Raw genomic sequence first — 21460 nt, forward strand, 5'->3', positions numbered from 1 at the left:
CCCTAACCAAGAAAAAATATGCTTGAGTTTAAAATCATGCAATGAAATTTCACCATACTGATTCTGGCATGGAGAAGACTAGTCAAATGTGGAGAGATTAAGCAGTTAAGGTTTATAATTACTATATCATTAACTTTTTATTTGATCTGGTCATTACTGCAAGAAGGCCATTATTTGCCCTAAAGAAGGTGTTTTTTTTTTATCATAAGTCCCTTCTTGAATTGTTGCCATCCTTTTGATACAGGTAAAACCAACACTTTGGTTGTGCAGGGAACACCAAGGGACCCATCCTCAGATCCAGTACCCTATCCCTAGAACAAGACCTCTTTATACAGTCATCGATTTAAGATTAGGACCAGTATTCCAAAACTCTGATAGCTGTCCCGCAGATGCAGACCCTTGACCACTGACTCAATATGAATCTGAAGGTCTAAACCCCTCTTGCCACTCTCAGGTCCCAATCCTGAGATCCATAACATTTTTAGCAAAAGGTTCCTTTCTTGAGATCCCAGTCCCCAGCTCTGAATCCGTCTACTCCCTTGACCCTAATGTTTCTATCATTTGTTCCCTGTCTCTAAGCCAAGTGTAAAAAGCCTGACCATTGGTTGATCCCAAGAATACACTCATAGTTATTTCCCAGAAACTCTGAGAGCTGATTGGATGAAGTATAAGACACGTGATTATCTGACATGCACCTGAATCTGCTGATTGATGAGCTGACTGTGTTGCTGGAATTTACACTAAAACCCAACGTTCCCCAATGTGCTTCCTGCCTCTTTAGCTGTTTAGGTTAAATCAATCTATTGTTTCCTTTGCAAACAGAGCAAATTAAAATAAAAATAATTTGTGAAAATGCATTAAAATAGCAAGATGGCAAAGTCAGCTTATTCCACCTTAAGCACACAAAAAAACCACAATACGTTTATATTTCCCTGTCCGTCAGAAATTGCTTTTCATTTTTGTGAAACAGCAGCGATATTTCTGTCTGTTTCTCTGAGCAGCTTTCTGCACTCTCACACGTTCATCTCTAATTGTCTCATTCTGCCTGCATATTGATTAACTTCTCTTTCACTTCATCCACTGCCCTGTTCCCACTCCACACGGACCCCCTGCACCGCTCCCCCCGCCCCCACCAATCTTGCCTGCAATGCAGATGACTCCTGTTCAGCACCTCCATCACTCACAGATCCCTGTGAGATCCGGTTTGTACATTTGCACATCACGCTGATAGAATGTTTCCTTTTGCATTTGTTGAAAGCATAATAATTAGTGAGACAATGATGAATAGAATAAACCCTACCCATTGTGCGGAGGTGTAGCAAATATGCCGGTAATAAATTCCCACGGACATATCTTATTTCATCAAACATTACAACAGATGTTCACAAGTGGATATGTAGGACTTGCAATTCGGGGCACATTATTAAAGCGTGTATTTCTGAGGCAGGAGGAAAGACATTCACTATAGATAGATAAAGCCTGAAGTGGAGGTGGAATGAGGTGGTCGAGTTGGGGAAATTGTGACGGAATGACAAAGTACGAAGTGATAGGGGATTACACGCCAGAGTGTGGGACAATGGAGAGTTACTAATGGACCAAATGAGGAAAGAAGCGACAAAGCTTAGGGTAGTGGGAGTGAGCCAATTAATTGTGAGGTAGTAGGGAATGACTGCATGTCTGATTGTGCCAGATTAGAGAGTGATCTTCAAGTGATGGCAAAGGAGAGTGAAGCAACAGAGTGAAGACCAATGGGGAATAAATGTCCGAGTGAAGCCACTGGGAGTGAACATCAGAGTGAGGTGTATTGTGGAGTGAACATCAGACTGAGGTGTACTGGGGTGTGAACATCAGAGTGAGGTGTACTGGGGAGTGAACATCAGAGTGAGGTGTACTGGGGTGTGAACATCAGAGTGAGGTGTACTGGGGAGTGAACATCAGAGTGAGCTGTACTGGGGTGTGTACATCAGAGTGAGGTGTACTGGGGAGTGAACATCAGAGTGAGGTGTACTGAGGAGTGAACATCAGAGTGAGCTGTACTGGGGTGGGAACATCAGAGTGAGGTGTACTGGGGTGTGAACATCAGAGTGAGGTGTACTGGGGTGTGAACATCAGAGTGAGCTGTACTGGCGAGTGGACATCAGAGTGAGGTGTACTGGGGTGTGAACATCAGACTGAGGTGTACTGGGCAGTGGACATCAGAGTGAGCTGTACTGGGGAGTGAACATCAGAGTGAGGTGTACTGGGGTGTGTAAATCAGAGAGAGGTGTACTGGGAAGTGTACATCAGAGTGAGGTGTACTGGGGAGTGAACATCAGAGTGAGGTGTACTGGGGTGTGTACATCAGAGAGAGGTGTACTGGGGTGTGTACATCAGAGAGAGGTGTACTGGGAAGTGAACATCAGAGTGAGCTGTACTGGGGTGTGGACATCAGAGTGAGCTGTACTGGGATGTGAACATCAGAGTGAGGTGTACTGGGGAGTGAACATCGGAGTGAGGTGTAGTGTGGAGTGAACATCTGAGTGAGGTGTACTGGGGTGTGAACATCGGAGTGAGGTGTACTGGGGAGTGGACATCGGAGTGAGGTGTACTGGGGTGTGTACATCAGAGTGAGGTGTACTGGGGTGTGTATAACAGAGTGAGGTGTACTGGGAAGTGTACATCAGAGAGAGGTGTACTGGGGTGTGGACATCAGAGTGAGGTGTACTGGGGAGTGAACATCAGAGTGAGGTGAACTGGGGTGTGTACATCAGAGTGAGGTGTACTGGGGTGTGACCATCAGAGTGAGGTGTACTGGGGTGTGTATAACAGAGTGAGGTGTACTGGGAAGTGTACATCAGAGTGGGGTGTACTGGGGTGTGGACATCAGAGTGAGGTGTACTGGGCAGTGAACATCAGAGTGAGGTGCACTGGGGTGTGGACATCAGAGTGAGGTGAACTGGGGTGTGACCATCAGAGTGAGGTGTACTGGGGAGTGAACATCAGAGTGAGGTGTACTGGGGTGTGAACATCAGAGTGAGGTGTACTGGGGTGTGACCATCAGAGTGAGGCGTACTGGGGTGTGTATAACAGAGTGAGGTGTACTGGGGTGTGAACATCAGAGTGAGGTGTACTGGGGTGTGACCATCAGAGTGAGGCGTACTGGGGTGTGTATAACAGAGTGAGGTGTACTGGGGTGTGAACATCAGAGTGAGGTGTACTGGGGTGTGACCATCAGAGTGAGGTGTACTGGGGTGTGTATAACAGAGTGAGGTGTACTGGGGTGTGAACATCAGAGTGAGGTGAACTGGGGTGTGTACATCAGAGTGAGGTGTACTGGGGAGTGAACATCAGAGTGAGGTGAACTGGGGTGTGTACATCAGAGTGAGGTGTACTGGGGTGTGAACATCAGAGTGAGGTGAACTGGGGTGTGTACATCAGAGTGAGGTGTACTGGGGAGTGAACATCAGAGTGAGGTGAACTGTGGTGTGTACATCAGAGTGAGGTGTACTGGGGTGTGAACATCAGAGTGAGCTGTACTGGGGTGTGGACATCAGAGAGAGGTGTACTGGGGAGTGAACATCCGACTGAGGTGCACTGGGGTGTGGACATCAGAGTGAGGTGCACTGGGGTGTGAACATCAGAGTGAGCTGTACCGGGGTGTGACCATCAGAGTGAGGTGTACCGGGGAGTGAACATCTGAGTGAGGTGTACTGGGGTGTGAACATCAGAGTGGGGTGTACTGGGGAGTGAACATCGGAGTGAGGTGTACTGGGGTGTGGACATCAGACTGAGGTGTACTGGGGTGTGAACATCAGAGTGAGGTGCACTGGGGTGTGGACATCAGAGTGAGGTGTACTGGGGAGTGGACATCAGAGTGAGGTGTACTGGGGTGTGAACATCAGAGTGAGGTGCACTGGGGTGTGGACATCAGAGTGAGGTGTACTGGGGAGTGGACATCAGAGTGAGGTGTACTGGGGTGTGGACATCAGAGTGAGGTGTACTGGGGAGTGGACATCAGAGTGAGGTGTACTGGGGTGTGGACATCGGAGTGAGGTGTACTGGGGTGTGAACATCGGAGTGAGGTGTACTGGGGTGTGGACATCGGAGTGAGGTGTACTGGGGTGTGGACATCGGAGTGAGGTGTACTGGGGTGTGTACATCAGAGTGATGTGTACTGGGGTGTGAACATCAGAGTGAGTTGTACTGGGGTGTGCACATCAGAGTGAGGTGTACTGGGGTGTGAACATCAGAGTGAGGTGCACTGGGGTGTGTACATCAGAGTGAGGTGTACTGGGGTGTGGACATCGGAGTGAGGTGTACTGGGGTGTGGACATCAGAGAGAGGTGTACTGGGGTGTGTACATCAGAGTGAGGTGCACTGGGGTGTGAACATCAGAGTGAGGTGCACTGGGGTGTGGACATCAGAGTGAGGTGTACTGGGGAGTGAACATCAGAGAGAGGTGTACTGGGGTGTGTACATCAGAGTGGGGTGTACTGGGAAGTGTACATCCGAGAGAGGTGTACTGGGAAGTGTACATCAGAGTGAGGCGTACTGGGGTGTGTACATCAGAGAGAGCTGTACTGGGGTGTGTACATCAGAGTGAGGCGTACTGGGGTGTGTACATCAGAGTGAGGTGTACTGGGAAGTGTACATCAGAGTGAGGTGTACTGGGAAGTGTACATCAGAGTGAGCTGTACTGGGAAGTGTACATCAGAGAGAGGTGTACTGGGGTGTGGACATCGGAGTGAGGTGTACTGGGGTGTGTACATCAGAGTGAGGTGTACTGGGGAGTGGACATCAGAGTGAGGTGTACCGGGGTGTGTACATCAGAGTGAGGTGTACTGGGGTGTGGACATCAGAGTGAGGTGTACTGGGGAGTGGACATCAGAGTGAGGTGTACTGGGGTGTGAACATCAGTGTGAGGTGTACTGGGGTGTGGACATCAGAGTGAGGTGTACTGGGGTGTGGACATCGGAGTGAGGTGTACTTGGGTGTGAACATCAGAGTGAGATGTACTTTGGAGTGGACATCGGAGTGGGGTGTACTGGGGTGTGGACATCGGAGTGAGGTGTACTGGGGAGTGGACATCGGAGTGGGGTGTACTTTGGAGTGGACAGCGGAGTGGGGTGTACTGGGGTGTGGACATCGGAGTGGGGTGTACTGTGGAGTGGACATCGGAGTGGGGTGTACTGGGGTGTGGACATCGGAGTGGGGTGTACTGGGGAGTGGACATCGGAATGAGGTGTACTGGGGAGTGGACATCGGAGTGGGGTGTACTTTGGATGGACATCGGAGTGGGGTGTACTGGGGTGTGGACATCGGAGTGGGGTGTACTGTGGAGTGGACATCGGAGTGGGGTGTACTTTGGAGTGGACATCGGAGTGGGGTGTACTGGGGTGTGGACATCGGAGTGAGGTGTACTGGGAAGTGGACATCGGAGTGAGGTGTACTGGGGAGTGAACATCAGAGTGAGGTGTACTGGGGTGTGTACATCAGAGTGAGGTGTACTGGGGTGTGAACATCAGAGTGAGCTGTACTGGGGAGTGAACATCGGAGTGAGGTGTACTGGGGTGTGAACATCGGAGTGAGGTGCTCTGGGGAGTGAACATCGGAGTGAGCTGTACTGGGGAGTGAACATCAGAGTGAGGTGTACTGGGGTGTGAACATCAGAGTGAGCTGTATTGTGGAGTGAACATCGGAGTGAGGTGTACTGGGGAGTGGACATCAGAGTGAGGTGTACTGGGGTGTGAACATCAGAGTGAGGTGCACTGGGGTGTGAACATCAGAGTGAGGTGTACTGGGGTGTGAACATCAGAGTGAGGTGCACTGGGGTGTGAACATCAGAGTGAGGTGTACTGGGGAGTGAACATCAGAGTGAGGTGTACTGGGGAGTGGACATCAGAGTGAGCTGTACTGGGGTGTGTACATCAGAGTGAGGTGCACTGGGGTGTGAACATCGGAGTGAGGTGCACTGGGGAGTGAACATCAGAGTGAGGTGTACTGGGGAGTGAACATCAGAGTGAGGTGAACTGGGGTGTGTACATCAGAGTGAGCTGTACTGGGGTGTGTACATCAGAGTGAGGTGTACCGGGGTGTGGACACCAGAGTGAGGTGTACCGGGGTGTGGACATCAGAGTGAGGTGAACTGGGGAGTGGACATCAGAGTGAGGTGTACTGGGGAGTGAACATCAGAGTGAGGTGTACTGGGGAGTGGACATCAGAGTGAGGTGTACCGGGGTGTGGACATCAGAGTGAGGTGTACTGGGGTGTGTATAACAGAGTGAGGTGTACTGGGAAGTGAACATCAGAGTGAGGTGTACTGGGGTGTGGACATCAGAGTGAGGTGTACTGGGGTGTGTATAACAGAGTGAGGTGTACTGGGGAGTGAACATCAGACTGAGGTGTACTGGGGAGTGAACATCAGAGTGAGGTGAACTGGGGTGTGTACATCAGAGTGAGCTGTACTGGGGTGTGTACATCAGAGTGAGGTGTACCGGGGTGTGGACACCAGAGTGAGGTGTACCGGGGTGTGGACATCAGAGTGAGGTGAACTGGGGAGTGGACATCAGAGTGAGGTGTACTGGGGAGTGAACATCAGAGTGAGGTGTACTGGGGAGTGGACATCAGAGTGAGGTGTACCGGGGTGTGGACATCAGAGTGAGGTGTACTGGGGTGTGTATAACAGAGTGAGGTGTACTGGGAAGTGAACATCAGAGTGAGGTGTACTGGGGTGTGGACATCAGAGTGAGGTGTACTGGGGTGTGTATAACAGAGTGAGGTGTACTGGGGAGTGAACATCAGACTGAGGTGTACTGGGCAGTGAACATCAGACTGAGGTGTACCGGGGAGTGAACATCGGAGTGAGGTGTACTGGGGAGTGGACATCGGAGTGAGGTGTACTGGGGAGTGAGTGAATGCTAGTCTGTGTGGTAATGGGGAATTAGCCAGTAGCCTGCAGGACATTGGGAGTGAAGGAACAGGGTGTGAATCAATGGGTGATTAATGAAAGGAATAGGAAACTAAACAGAAGATGCTCGAATGACAGATGATCTCATGGAGGGATTTTTAGATACGTACATGGATGCAAGAAGGTTATGTGGTACAGACGGGTTGGATTGCTCTTGGAGCAGGTTAAAGGTCAGTATGATATTGTGGATCAAAGGTTCAGTACTGTGCAGTACTATTCTCTGTTCTATAGAGGAATTGAACAGGTCAATCAGAATCTATGTAGGGAAGGAAACTATTGACATTTCGAGATAAAGTCCCTTCTGTGGTCCCTTGTGCCTCCCGAAATGGCTGCAAACACAGAGCAGGTCAAGCAGCATCAGTTCAGGGGCCCCTCACAAAAACTGCTAAGGAGAAATACAGGTTAGTTTTCAGTTGGAGAGAATATGGCAGAGGCAGGTGTGGAGTAAAGGAACTATTTCTGCTAGTGTGAATCCAGATGGTTTAGGGGAATGTTTTCCAGCACAGAATTTGCTTGTCTGATGTCAAGCTGATGGTGAGGTTGTGGGACATGTTCACCAGGCCAGACCACAAGAAGAAGAATGACTGAACAGACTGGATGAGAGGCAAAAGTACATGTCCGTGGTCTTCTGCAGCTATAGCCCAATCACTTCAAGGTTCGATCGATGTGTTTTGCATTCAAAGATGTTCTTAGCCAAATCTCTGATGAAACGCGTGATTATTTGAGTTACTGTTGCCTTCCTGTCAGCTTGAAGCAGTCTGGCTATTCTCCTGTGACCTCTCTCATTAGCAGGGAATTTTTGCCCAGAAAGTGCCACTCACATTATGTTTGTTTTTGTTTTACACACCATTCTCTGTAAACTCTAGAGACTATTGTGCATGAAAATGCCAAGAGAGCAGCAGTTTCTGAGATACTCAAACTACCCCCGTCTGGTACAAATAATCATTCCACAGTCAAAATCACTTAGATCACATTTCTTCCCTATTCTAATGTTTGGTCTGAACAATAACTGAAGCTCTTGACCACGTCTGCATGTTTTTGTGCTTTGAGTCGCTGCCACGTGATTGGCTGATTAGATGTTTGCTTTAACGAGCAGATGCACAAGTGGCTGCTGAGTGAAGCCTCTTCTGATCTCGTCGGATGGAGTTAACTGAAACTGCAGAATTTGATACTGTGCCCAGGAGGCTGCAGCGTGCTTACGTGGAAGATGAGGGGTGTGGCTCTCTGGCTTGCAGTGGGCCTCACTGTGACAGTGCTCAGGGCTGCAGCCAGGAAGGGCAGAGTGGGACTGGGATGCTGAGCAAACTTCCAGACAACCAGCTTCCATGCTGCACGCGGAGCAAGTGTGGTTTCTCTGAACACTCCATGAATGCTTTGCCGAACACAAGCAGTCTTTCCACAACTGCAGTGTATTTAATATTTCAGTAATATTTAAGCAATACTGTAAATATATTGTTCGATTAGCTGTTCTTTGTTTACATAATTCATTATGGGTTTTAATTCTTTGGACAGCACGGTAGTTTAATGGTTAGCACAATGCCTTACAGTACCAGCGACCTGGGTTCAATTCCTGCCGCTGTCTGTTAGGAGTTTGTACGTTCTCCCCGAGACAAGTGTACACAAGTATTCTGGGCTCCTGTGTTTTTCCTTCAAGTAGCTTTTGGAGTTACAAAACAAAGCAATGATCATCCTGATCTCCTGGTAGCTCCCTTCCCGAATATCACATCGTTTTCCGTAGCTTCCTCCAATTCCAGGGAAAAGCTGGACACAAACTAAAAGAACAAAGCTTCATATTGCACCTTGTGCACCTTGGCAGTCTACAACCCAATGACATGAACAAGCCCTTCTCTTCCCTCCCCTCCATCCAATCCACACAGGTCCTCTTATTGCTCCTTTCTTTCTAAACTGCCACCTCTAACCCTTTGTTACCCAGGTTCTTTCCCCTCCACCCAGCTGGTTCCATCAGCTTCACCCTCACTCCACTCACTTGACCCCCTATCCAATCCTATTCTCTACCCTGTATGTTCCCATCCATCCCTAATCTGGTCTCACTCATCACCTTTTCCTATCTGATTCCACAATTTCATCCCTTTGCTGTCTCAAACTACCAGCCTCTGTTATTACCTCCAGACTTCCTCCCCACCTGGCTCCATCTGCCCATCGATCCCTACTCACCTAGATCCACTGGTCGCCTGTCAGCCGCTACCTTACTGCTCCCTCTCAACTATTTGTTGGTCTATCTCCCCCTTACACGCTCAGTCCCCATGCTGAGTCTTTGCCACCACAACTGCTGCCTCTCTTTGTGAGTTATTGCAGGTTCCAACAGTTTCTTGTGTCAACATTGTGATCTCCAAATGCAGTATTCTTAGATTAGTAGCAGTGCTTCATTTGAACTGCTGGTTCATTTGGAAGCACTGCTTGGATTCACTGTTCCGACAATGGGAAGGGAAAATGTGAACCAACCAGGAATGAAGCCACGATGAGCAAATTAGCAATAGATTGCGTGGGCAATGGGAATCGGGACCAGGATTCTTTTGGTGCTTCCATGGGCTTCCAGATCCGATCTTTAAGTGAGAAGGGATTCCAACTGTAATGATGAAGAGGGAATCAGCTCATTAGATTGGTATGCAGGTGGGAGAGTGAGCTTCTAGACTGGAAAAGCTTAGGTTCTAGTTTGGATCATCAGGTGGTGATGCCAAGCCTGGAGGAGTGAACAGGGATTGGTACAATATGTTTCAGTCAATTGCCAAGACCTCCTGCATCTATGATCAGGCTACTAGGAGATTCCTCAGCCTGTCTTTCCAAGTGTAGTCACCACAATGTTGGTTGCCTCATTTTTTTTGAAGGTGTACTGGGTTTATTTATTTTATTTAGCGATACAGTGTGGAGTAAGCCCTTCCAGCCCTTTGAGCTAGGGCGCCCCGGCAACCACCAACAAACCTGATTTATCCTAACCTAATCATGGGGTAATTTACAATGACTAATTAATTGACCAGGGATGTCTTTGGACTGTGGGAAGAAACCAGGGGACCCAAAGAAAACCTACACATTCCATATGCAGACTGTACAGACACTCCTTAAAGAACGACACAGGTATTGAGCTCTGAACTCTGGGACGCCCTGAGCTGTAATAGTGCAACACTAACCACGATGCCGTGGATGCTGGGGATTATAGACCTGGCTGAGTTTACAAATTTCTGCAGCATTTTCTAATCTTGTGCAATGGCCCTTCCGTACCAGACAGTGATGCAACCAGTTAGGGCGCTCTCTACAGTAATTTGTGTCTTTGGTGACATTCCAATTTTCCTCAAACTCCTAATAAAGTATAGCAGCTGCCATGACTTCTTTCTAACTGCATCAATACACTGGGCCCAGGATAGATCCTTAGAGATGTTGACGCCCAGGAACTTGAAACCGCACGCCCTTTCCACTTCTGACTTCTCGATGATGATTGTTGTATGTTGCCTCAACTTCCCCTTCCTGAAGTCCATAATCAGTTCCTTGGTCTTACTGATGTTGAGGGAAAGGTTTTTGCTGTGATACTACTTAACCAGCTGACCTATCTCGTTCCTGTATGCCTCCTCATCACCATCTGTAATTCTGCCAGCAATAGTTGGGTCATTGGCAAATTTATAGATGGTGTTTGAGTTGAGCTGTGCCTATCCACACAGTCGTGGGTGTAGAGCGAGCTGGACAATGGGCAATACACACATCCTTGAGGTGCTCCAATATTGATCGTCACTGAGGAGCAGATGTTATTTCTGATCACACAGACTGTGGTTTCCCGGTGAGGAAATCAAGATTCAGTTGTAGAGGGAGCTACAGTTGCCCAGGTTTTGAAGCTTGTTGGTTAGAACTGATGGTATGATCACATTGAACACTAAACTGTAGTCAATAAACAGCAACCTAACGTAGGTATTACTAATGTCCAGGTGATCCAAGGCAGAGTGGAAAGCATCCACTGTAGACCTATTGTGGCGATAAGCAAACTGCAGCAGGTCGTGGTCCTTGCTTAGACAGGCATTAATTCTAGCCATGACCAACCTCTCAAATGACATCATCATAGTAGATGCGAGTACCGCGAGGCGATAGTTGTTGAGACAGCTCACCCTCCTCTCCTTGGGCAGTAGTACGAGTGCCATCCTTTTGAAGCAGATGGGAACCTTCAACTGCAGCAGTAAATGATTGAATATGTCCCTGAACACTCCCACCAGCTGGTTGGCACTGGGTTCTAGAGCCCCACCAGGTACACCACCAGAGCCCTGATGCCTCAAAAGGATTCAACCTCCTGAAACCTGTTCTGACATCGACCTGCAAGTCAGAAATCACAGGGTCACCGGATGCTACAGAAATTTGCGCAGGTGTAGTTTTATTCTCCCTTTCAAAGTGCACATAAAGGCATTGAGCTCATCTGGGAGTGAAGCATCACAGCCATTCATGACGTTAGGTTTTGCCTTGTAGAAAGTAATGGCCTGCAAACCCTGCCAAAGCTGATGTACATCTGATTCCATCTCTAACTTCAATTGGAATTGTTCTTTTGCCTTCCGTAGGTTGTACCTGGACTTCCTGTATAGTTCTGGATCAGTTTTGAATGCCCCAGATCTGGCCCTCAGCAAATTTCTAATCGCTTGGTTCACCCATGGCCTTTGGTTTGAGTTATGTCCAGTGTGTTCTCATCCACACTCACCCTCACAGGTTGTATTGAAGTTGGTGACAACTGTGGCGTGTTCATTCAGACTTGAAGATGAATCCCTAAATATTGTCCAGTCCACCGACTCAAAGCAGTCCTGTAAGTGCTCCTCGACCTCCCTTGATCATACCTTCTTGATCCTCACTACTGGTGCTGCAGTCCTTAGTCTCTGCCTATACACTGGGAGTAGAAGTACAGCCAGATGAATTACTTATAAATTAATTATAACTCATACAACACTTGCCACACTCGCTGCAACTTCAGGTGCAGTTTGTATAATATTCACTCAGATGTTAGCCTCAAAGAAATTGGAAGATTAGTGTGCATTGCTGACTAGTTCAGTTTATCTTTCATAATTCCTCGACAAGTAGACACGCAACGAATATATACAAACATAAAAATAAGTAAAGGAATTACCAATTCAAATGGACCAGATGAAGCTGGGGAACAGAAGTCTTTGACAGTTAAATATTCACTGATGTCAGCTGGAATCGAGATAATCTTCTGAAGAGTGTGCACTGAGCACTGGCCTCCATTTGAGCCAATCTCACCTGATGTCAGGTCTTTGACTTCATTCTTATACAATGAAAACCTATTTGAAAAGCAGAACAATTGTTTTTGGTGTTACAAGAAACAGTAATCAACTGATAACAAGCAAAAGAGAGGCAAACGAATGACAGGGTTAATTGAAAACGTCAAGCACAGCAAACGTATGTGGAATGTTCTGCTTTGATTGGCATATGGTTAGGATTCAGGGGATAGCAAAGAGGAAGTTTATTAAACATTATTCAAATCCATATTTACTGTGAGACAGAACAGCTTTTAAAGCAGTTACAGAGGACTCAGGAAAAAGAGGATTTAGCCAACATTAAGAGGCCTTTAACTTCTATAAACAGCTGAAAATATCGCCATAAAAAGAATCCTATATGAATGCATAATGATTTGGGATTAGCTAGGATTAAATCGGGGTTGCTGTGCGGTTTTGGAAGAGTCTATTCTGGGCTGTATCTCAATAAATGAAATAAATGAATAATTGAAGACCCCCCTCTGCTCCCCCTTCCCATCCGGCAGAAGATACAAAGGCCTGAAAGTACATACCACCAGGCTCAAGGGGACCTTCTGTCCTGCTGTTATAAGACTATTGGATGGTCCGCTGGTTCATTAAAGGAACTCTTGACATCACAAATGACCTTGCATCTTATTATCAGCCTGTACTGTGCTTTCTTTGTAACTGTAACAATCTCTTCTGCGTTCTGCTATTGTTTTTTCCTTGTACTACCTCAATGCACTGTTGTAATGAGATAATATGTATAGATGGCATGCAAAGCGAAGTCTTTCACTGCACCTCAGTACATGTGACAATAATAAATTAATTTACCAATTTTAGTTCACATGGGCAATACCCCACTGTTATGGATGGGGGTGTAAGGTGAGGGAAGAATCTGAGTCTCTTTGTCTCAGTAAACTTAATTTCTCCTCAGTTATGTGTTCTGGTGTCAAACAAAGAGCATTGTCAGATTATTGGCCTGCTCTAGTGAGAGACACTCAATTAGTTCACATCCCTTCAGATCAAGGTCTCAGCCTCCTTTCTTTCATCAACAGCTCCTTCCAAGACCTGGCGAAGCAGTCCGATTTGTCCTATGGCACAGTGAAGGACTCCTCGGTCTATGAGTACTTTCAGGCAAAGGGCACCAATCCATTGGAGCAGGACAGTACTTACGCTGAACTCTGGAGGACTATCAGTAAAAACAACGGAGCAGAAAACTGTGTGGCAAATGCCCATGAGGGCATCGGAAAGGTAACATCTATACAAGTTTTCTGAACGTCAACAGGGTCTTCATCTATACTGTACCTCTCATCTGAATAAATATCCCTACCTCAAATCCAGCATAGATTCATCTTGGCACACTACAGCTCCCTGGGGGAATGACTATTCACTTACCTTACCAGCAGTTGCCTTGACAAGCTAATTATAATTGTATCAGACACAAAATGCTGGAGGGACTGCAGATTCTCTTGTGTTTACAGTCGCATCAGGGTGTCAGGGACGTGTTAAATGGAGAGGCTGAAGGTAGGATTGTAGCCCTTAAAGTAAAGAGTGTCTTGATTGAGCTCCACATAATCTGAAAGGGTTTAATGGAATAAGCAAGGAAAAACGCTTTACAATGACTGAAGTAACCGCAGGAATGATAGAGGATAATTACAAAAGATCAAGAGGCGAGTTGAGAAAAGTTTATTTCCCCCCAAGTGTTGACGTGATCTTGGATTGCTCTGTTGGAAAGAGAATTAGGAGCTGATTCAGTGAGAATTTTCAACCAGGAACAGTAGGGAAAAAATTGGGTAGTCCAATGAGAAAAAGAATGCGTTAGTGAGATAATTAAGTAGCAAGGTAATAAGTGACACAAAGACAGTGGACTGATTGGCCACTTTTTGTCCCTGTTAGTTATAATGATTCCCAATGTTCAATATTTTAGAATGTTAGTGCTTATTTTAAATATGTCTTTGTTAGCATGATCCTAGGAAAAGAAGAACATATTCACTTTAAACTAAATTAACATAGAACATAGAATAGTACAGCACATTACAGGCCCTTCGCCCCACAATGTTGTGCCGACCCTCAAACCCTGCCTCACATATAACCCCCCACCTTAAATTCCTCCATATACCTGTCTAGTAGTCTCTTAAACTTCACTAGTGTGTCTGCCTCCACCACTGACTCAAGCAGAGCATTCCACACACTAACCACTCTCTGAGTGAAAAACCTTCCTCTAATTTCCCCCCTGAACTTCCCTCCCCTTACCTTAAAGTCATGTCCTCTTGTACTGTGCCCTAGGGAAGAGGCGCTGGCTGTCCACTCTGTCTATTCCTCTTAATATCTTGTACACCTCTATCATGTCTCCTCTCGTCCCCCTTCTCTCCAAAGAGTAAAGCCCTAGCTCCCTTAATCTCTGATCATAATCCATACTCTCTAAACCAGGCAGCATCGTGGTAAATCTCCTCTGTACCCTTTCCAATGCTTCCACATCCTTCCTATATTGAGGCGACCAGAACTGGACACAGTACTCCAAGTGTGGCCTAACTAGAGTTTTATAGAGCTGCATCATTACATCACATCTCTTAAACTCTATCCCTCGACTTATGAAAGCTAACACCCCATAAACTTTCTTAACTACCCTATCTACCTGTGAGGCAACTTTCAGGGATCTGTGGACATGTACCCCCAGATCCCTCTGCTCCTCCACTCTACCAAGTATCCTGCCATTTACTTTGTACTCTGCCTTGGAGTTTGTCCTTCCAAAGTGTACCACTTCACACTTCTCCAGGTTGAGCTCCATCTGCCACTTCTCAGCCCACTTCTGCATCCTATCAATGTCTCTCTGCAATCTTCCACAATCCTCTACACTATCTACAATACCACTAACCTTTGTGTCATCTGCAAACTTGCCAACCTACCCTTCTACTCCCACATCCAGGTCGTTAATAAAAATCACGAAAAGTAGAGGTCCCAGAACAGATCCTTGTGGGGCACCACTAGTCACAACCCTCCAATCTGAATGTACTCCCTCCACTACAACCCTCTGCCTTCTGCAGGCAAGCCAATTCTGAATCCACCTGGCCAAACTTCCCTGGATCCAATGCCTTCTGACTTTCTGAATAAGCCTATCGTGTGGAACCTTGTCAAATGCCTTACTAAAATCCATGTAGATCACATCCACTGCACTACCCTCATCTATATGCCTGGTCACCTCCTCAAAGAACTCTATCAGGCTTGTTAGGCACGATCTGCCCTTCACAAAGCAATGCTGACTGTCCCTGATCAGACCATGATTCTCTAAATGCCCATAGATCCTATCTCTAAGAATCTTTTCCAACAGCTTTCCCACCACTGACGTAAGGCTCACTGGTCTATAATTACCTGGACTATCCCTACTACCTATTTTGGAATTAAAAAATTCTCTGTCTTACCAGTTGCATGAGAGAGGTCTAGGCACATCATTTAGTAAATATAGACTATGGTCAGAGCCAAATGTATCCACTTTTGCTAAGTTCCATCCAGCATTTGCTGAAGCGTTCCTCCCAGCAGCACCAGTGGAAACCATGAAGGTGTTAAATTGAACCAGCTCATTGATCCAGTTGGGAAGAGATGTTCTGCTGATTGCAGCATTACCTTAGCGGATAGTGCTGTGATTTAATGGAGCTAATCAATTGCCACTTGACTGCCAAGTTTATGGCCACAGTTGATGTCCACTGCTGATACATCCAGTGTCGAGAAGTACAAGATACTGGTGTGTATGGGGAAGAGAAGCTCGGAGCACCACTTGATTCCTAGATGATAGACCTGGAATATCCCCCGAATATTTCACACTGAACATAGATACAGCTTAATAACAATGTAAGAATTATTACTTCAATAATTACTAATCAACTGTTAACCCCTCCTATTTGTACTTAAATATGGTTTATTAAAATTTTAATTGTTATCCTAATTAACTTGCCTGCATCATGTACAATATAAAGCAGGAAAGGGAATTAAGAGTGACATGAGTAAAAACATGTTGTGTTGTTGGAATCTGCAATGCACTGTTACCTCAATATATACCGTACAGTGGCCACTTTATTAGGCACACCTGTACACCTGCTCATTAATCTAATTAACCAATCATGTGGCAGCAACTCAAGGCATAAAAGCATGCAGACATAATAATAATAAGTACTTTATTGATCCCAAGTGGGAAATTATTTCATTACAGCAGCAACATATAAAACATGTTTAGCAATAATAATAAAGATAATAACAAATAATAATAATATTAACAAATAATAAAGTACATAATAGTAATTTACCAATGTGCAATGATAATGTATGAAATAATAAAACAGAGACTATTGTACTGTGATCCTTGATTTTGGCCACACAGAGATGAACTGTTGTATATGCTTATTTCATCTGGTAGGAAAGATTTTCCGTAACAATCCTTGTGACAGCAGAGCTGAATGAGTCTGTTTGAAAGGGTGTTCCGCTGCTTATTCAGTAGCTCATTGACAAGATGTGCCTGGTTGTTCATAACGGAGAACAGTTTGGTTAGTGACGTCTTCCCCAACACTAGCTTAAAAGAGTCTGGGTTGTAGCCAAGGACAGATCTAGCCTTTTTGATGAGTTTAATAAGTTTTTTTGCAACACCAGCACTGATGCTGCTCCCCCGACATAAAGCCGCAAAGAAGACTGCACTCGCTACAACAGGCTGGTAAAAGATCTCCAACATCTTGCTGCACACATTGAAGGATCTCAGCTTCCTTAGAAAATAGAGTCTGCTCATCCCCTTCTTGCGAACAGCCTTGGTGTTGGTTTTCCAGTCAAGTCTGTTGTTGAGGTGAACACCCAAGTATTTGTACTCCTCCACCACCGCAACTTCTTCTCCCAGAATGTATACGGGGCTCATCATAGTCCTCTTCCTCCTGAAATCAGTCATCATCTCCTTGGTTTTGACTACATTTAGGAGCAGGTGATTCCTCCCGCACCAATCCACAAACTTGCCCACCAGTCCTCTGTACTCCGACTGCTGTCCATCTCTGATACACCCAGGTCAACAGAGAACTTCTGCAAGTGACAAGACTCAGATTTGTACTGAAAGTCTGAGTTGTACAGTGTGAACAGAAACGAAGACAGGAGTTGGTCAAAAGGTTCAGTTGTTGTTCAGACCAAGCAGCAGAATGGGGAAGAAATGTAATATAAGTGACTCTGACCATGGAATGATTGTTGGTGCCAGATGGGGTGGGTTGAGTATCTCAGAAACTGCTGATCTCCTGGATGTGAGGGAAAAAAACATCCAGTGAGGAGCAGCTCTCTGGGCAAAAACACCTTGTTAATGAGAGAGGTCAGAGGAGAATGGTCAGACTCAAATAACCACGTTACAACAGTGTTGTGCTGAAGAGCATCTCTGAATGCACTACATTTACAGGAGGTAGCCAATGAAGTGGTGGGCCACAGCAGCAGAAGACCATGAATATACACTCAGTGGCTACTATATTAGGTACAGGAAGTACTGAGTGTATCTACCATTAAGCCTCCTACTGTGCTGCAACCATTCTAAAAATTAGTCAGAAGATTAGTTTCAAAATGACAACCATCTGTCACTTGTTCTGTGATCTTTCTGTTCTTGAACAATCTTATTTATGGTACATCACTGGACAAGGATCAAGTTCAAATCCTGAGGATTAGCTCAGTAAATAAAGACAATGTCTGACGGTGGTGTCTAAAAAGAGGATGCTGTCCAAGTTGCATGCCATCTTGGACAATGTCTCCCATCCACCCCATAATGTACTGGTTAGGCACAGGAGTACGTTCAGCCAGAGACTCATTCCACCGAAATGCAACACTGAGCATCATAGGGAGTAATTCCTGCCTGGGGCCATCAAACTTTACAACTCCTCCCTCGGAGTGTCAGACACCCTGAGCTAATAGGCTGGTCCTGGACTTATTTCCAGTTGGAATAATTTACTTATTATTATTTAATTATTTAGGGTTTTATATTGCTATATTTCTACACTATTCTTGGTTGGTGTGACTGTAACGAAACCCAGTTTCCCTCGGGATCAATAAAGTATGCCTGTCTGTCTGTCTGTCTGAGAGATGATCAAAGGGTTTGGTAAGCATAATCTGCAGCCTCACAACCAAGAACAAGAGTAGAAAAGATTCTACTTCTCCACAAAACAGTAAAATGGATGCTCAAATGCTGGTTCTTGACTTGTGACTAAATGAGAATAGGCTGGCACTGTTGTGGGAAATAAAAATAATTAATGCAGTGCCTGATTTGTTTCCAGGCAAACCTTAAACTAGTGTTGGCTTGAGAGTCAATATGAAGGAAATTATATGAATGGATTGGGGTTAATCGTAAGGCACAACGAAGTTCCTTGTCATGAGCTTCTAGGAAGTGCCAAGGTTCAGTAGTTAAATTATTCTGTTTCACGAGAGTATAGAAAACATCTGTGACCATTTTACAGGTTATTCGTTCTGAAGGGAACTGACACATGAGGATCTGGGAGTGGATAGACAATAGAATTGTTGCCGAGACCTTTCCTTTCCCCTTTCTGGTCTGTGGGGAGAACTGCACGGGCTGTCCGTGACATCAATCTGCCACTCTGTTCTCCCCAAAACTGAATCCAATGCCACCAACACAGACTGCAAATTGCATTGCTAGTGTCTGTTGTTCTCTGCAACTGAAGTGCACGTAAAATAAGAAATTTCCCCTTTAGCAATCCTGTGTGGGTATTAATTCTTTAATACTTAAATAATAGACTTCAGGACTGTAGTATGATCTAATTAAATGCAGCAAATCTCTGTTGAGGCTCTCATGTTCAAATGAATTGCATTAGTCCCTCTGAATGACAGTAATTTATAAATAACAGCCTCTTAGATCAGCAACCACCTACAGCCCAGGACACAAAACAGGTTCATTTGAGGATAGAATAATCTTTCTGCATTTTGTGTTTAATTTCCCCCGATAGATTGTCCTTAATCCTGACCTCTTGCTCTCTGGCATAGCTGTGATAATGATACAGGGTATAAACATTCTGTCCCAGAATGATCAGTAACTATTATTAAATGATTTCTCTGTCAACAGATAAAGTCAGGAACATATGCATTCCTGTGGGATATGGCCGTGGTGGAATACACAGCCCTGACTGACGATGACTGCTCCCTGACGGTGGTTGGGAACAGTGTAAGCAGCAAAGGATACGGGATTGCACTCCAACATGGAAGTCCCTACAGAGATCTCTTCTCCCAGAGGTAAGGAAATCACCATATCTATTTAAGATCGTAAGACACAGGAGCAGAATTCAGCCCATAGCCCACTCTGCCATTCCATCATAGCTGATTTATCAACCCCATTCTCCTGCCTTCTCCCTGTAACCTTTGATGCCCTCACCAATCAAGAACCTATCAACCTCTGTTTTAACTATACCCAATGACTTGGCCTCCACAGCAGTTTAGGTCAATGAATTCCACAGATTCGCCACCCTCTGGCTAAACAATTTCCTCCTCATCTCTGTTCAAAAGGGACATCCTTGTATTCTAAGCTGTGCCTTCTGGTCCTAGACATCCCTCACTATAGGAAACACCTCTCCACATCCACACTTTCTAGACCTTTCAATACTCCATAGGTTTCAATGAGATCCCTCTTCATTCTTTAAAACTCCACTGAGTACAGGCCAAGGAACTGTAGGTGTCTGCCATTGTATACATGAGCGTATATTTCCTCACAGGATCAACTAAAACAGTCTACCTCTCCTTTCCCATCCTGCTACTTTTGGCAAGTGATTCTGCACCTACCCATTCTGCATTCCAGCTTACTCGAGACCTGTATTAAAATCAGAATCAGAATTCTGATTTCAAGCGATACAGCTCGGTAACAGGCCCTTTTGGCACAATGAACCCACAGCTCCCAAGTACACCCATATGACCAATTAACCTATTCACCCTCTGTCTTGGAAATGCGGGAGGAAACTGGAGCTCACAGGCAAACCCACACAGTCACAGCAAGAACGTACAAACGCCTTACATACAGCAACAGGAATTAAACTCGAGTCGCTAGCACAGTAAAGCGCTACGCTAGCATGTCACCCATGAAATTTGTAGACTAATTAATGAAATTTATTGGGTTTTTTGCAGCAGTACAGTACAGGCACAACAAATTACTATAACTATTACTAGGTAGAATAAAATTATTAGGCAGAATAACATTTCAACATATACTAGATGGGATAAATAGCTAGTTTCTGTGCTGTAGTATTCTATGACTCTATGATTAAGTTACAATAAAAATATAAATAAACAGTGCAAAAGAGCAATACTGAAGTATTGTTCTTGGGTTCATGGTCCGTTCAGAAATTTGCTGGCAGAGTGGAAGAAACTGTTCCTGATCCATTAGTCAGGTTCCTGTACGTCCGCCCTGATGGTAGAAATGAGAAGAGATGTATATCTCAGATGGTGAGGGTCCTTAGTAATGGATGCGTTCTTGAGTCACTTTCTTTTGAAGATGTCCTCAATGGTAGAGAGGCTCGTGCTGTGACGGAGGTGGCTGAGCCACTGCAGCCTCTTGGACTGGCATTGCATTGGCACCCTCACACCAGCTGGTGATGTAACCAGTCAGAATGCTCCCGACAGTGCATCTGTGGGAACTTCTAGAGTCTGTGGTGACACACGGAACCCAGAACCCCCCCCCCCCCCCAACATATTCCTTTAATTGATGCAGTTCTCCACCATGGGTACACAGAGTGCTGGGATTGGGAAGCTAGAACATCGCCACCCACCTCAGGGCACCCAGCAGTCATTCAGCAGGTTAAGGGTACTTCTGTGGGGAGATTGTATGTAGAGTGTACTTTGAATAAGCTCCTAAAGCCACTGTCAAGTTTCAACGCGAAACCTCTCTCTTGGATCTCAGCAAGAGAGCAAATCTGGGTACAAACATTTAAAAAGTTAATGCTAGTTTGATTTGTTGAAGAGTATAAACAGAATAGATTGTATCACTGTAACAGTTATTTAAACAATACATTCATCTCATGAGGAATAATGTGTAGCCAGGAATTATTAGTCATCCATTCATTCACTTTCAGGGATTTATTCCACCAGATCCACAGACTGCACTGTCTTGTGCCTGGAATCAATTGCCATTTGCATTGCACCTTTCATAAAATATGTTCAATGACTGTTTTCTATTGATAGAGAAGATATAATGTACGTAACACACACAAAATGCTGGTGGAACGCAGCAGGCCAGGCAGCATCTATAGGAAGAAGTACAGTCGACGTTTCGGGCTGAGAC

General features: G+C 45.5%; 1 protein-coding gene across 1 annotated transcript in view; it reads left to right on the forward strand.

Annotated features, from left to right (window-relative positions):
- Positions 1-21460, forward strand: part of LOC140714256 (glutamate receptor ionotropic, delta-1-like) — an 870844-nt gene that overhangs the window by 841652 nt on the left and 7732 nt on the right. Inside the window, exons 13-14 of the mRNA XM_073025312.1 lie at positions 13239-13434; positions 19259-19425. Of these exons, the coding sequence (XP_072881413.1) occupies positions 13239-13434; positions 19259-19425 (363 nt within the window). The remainder of the gene's footprint in view (positions 1-13238; positions 13435-19258; positions 19426-21460) is intronic.

The sequence above is a fragment of the Hemitrygon akajei genome, chromosome 21, assembly GCF_048418815.1.
Source record: "Hemitrygon akajei chromosome 21, sHemAka1.3, whole genome shotgun sequence".
In the NCBI taxonomy this organism is placed as follows: domain Eukaryota; kingdom Metazoa; phylum Chordata; class Chondrichthyes; order Myliobatiformes; family Dasyatidae; genus Hemitrygon; species Hemitrygon akajei.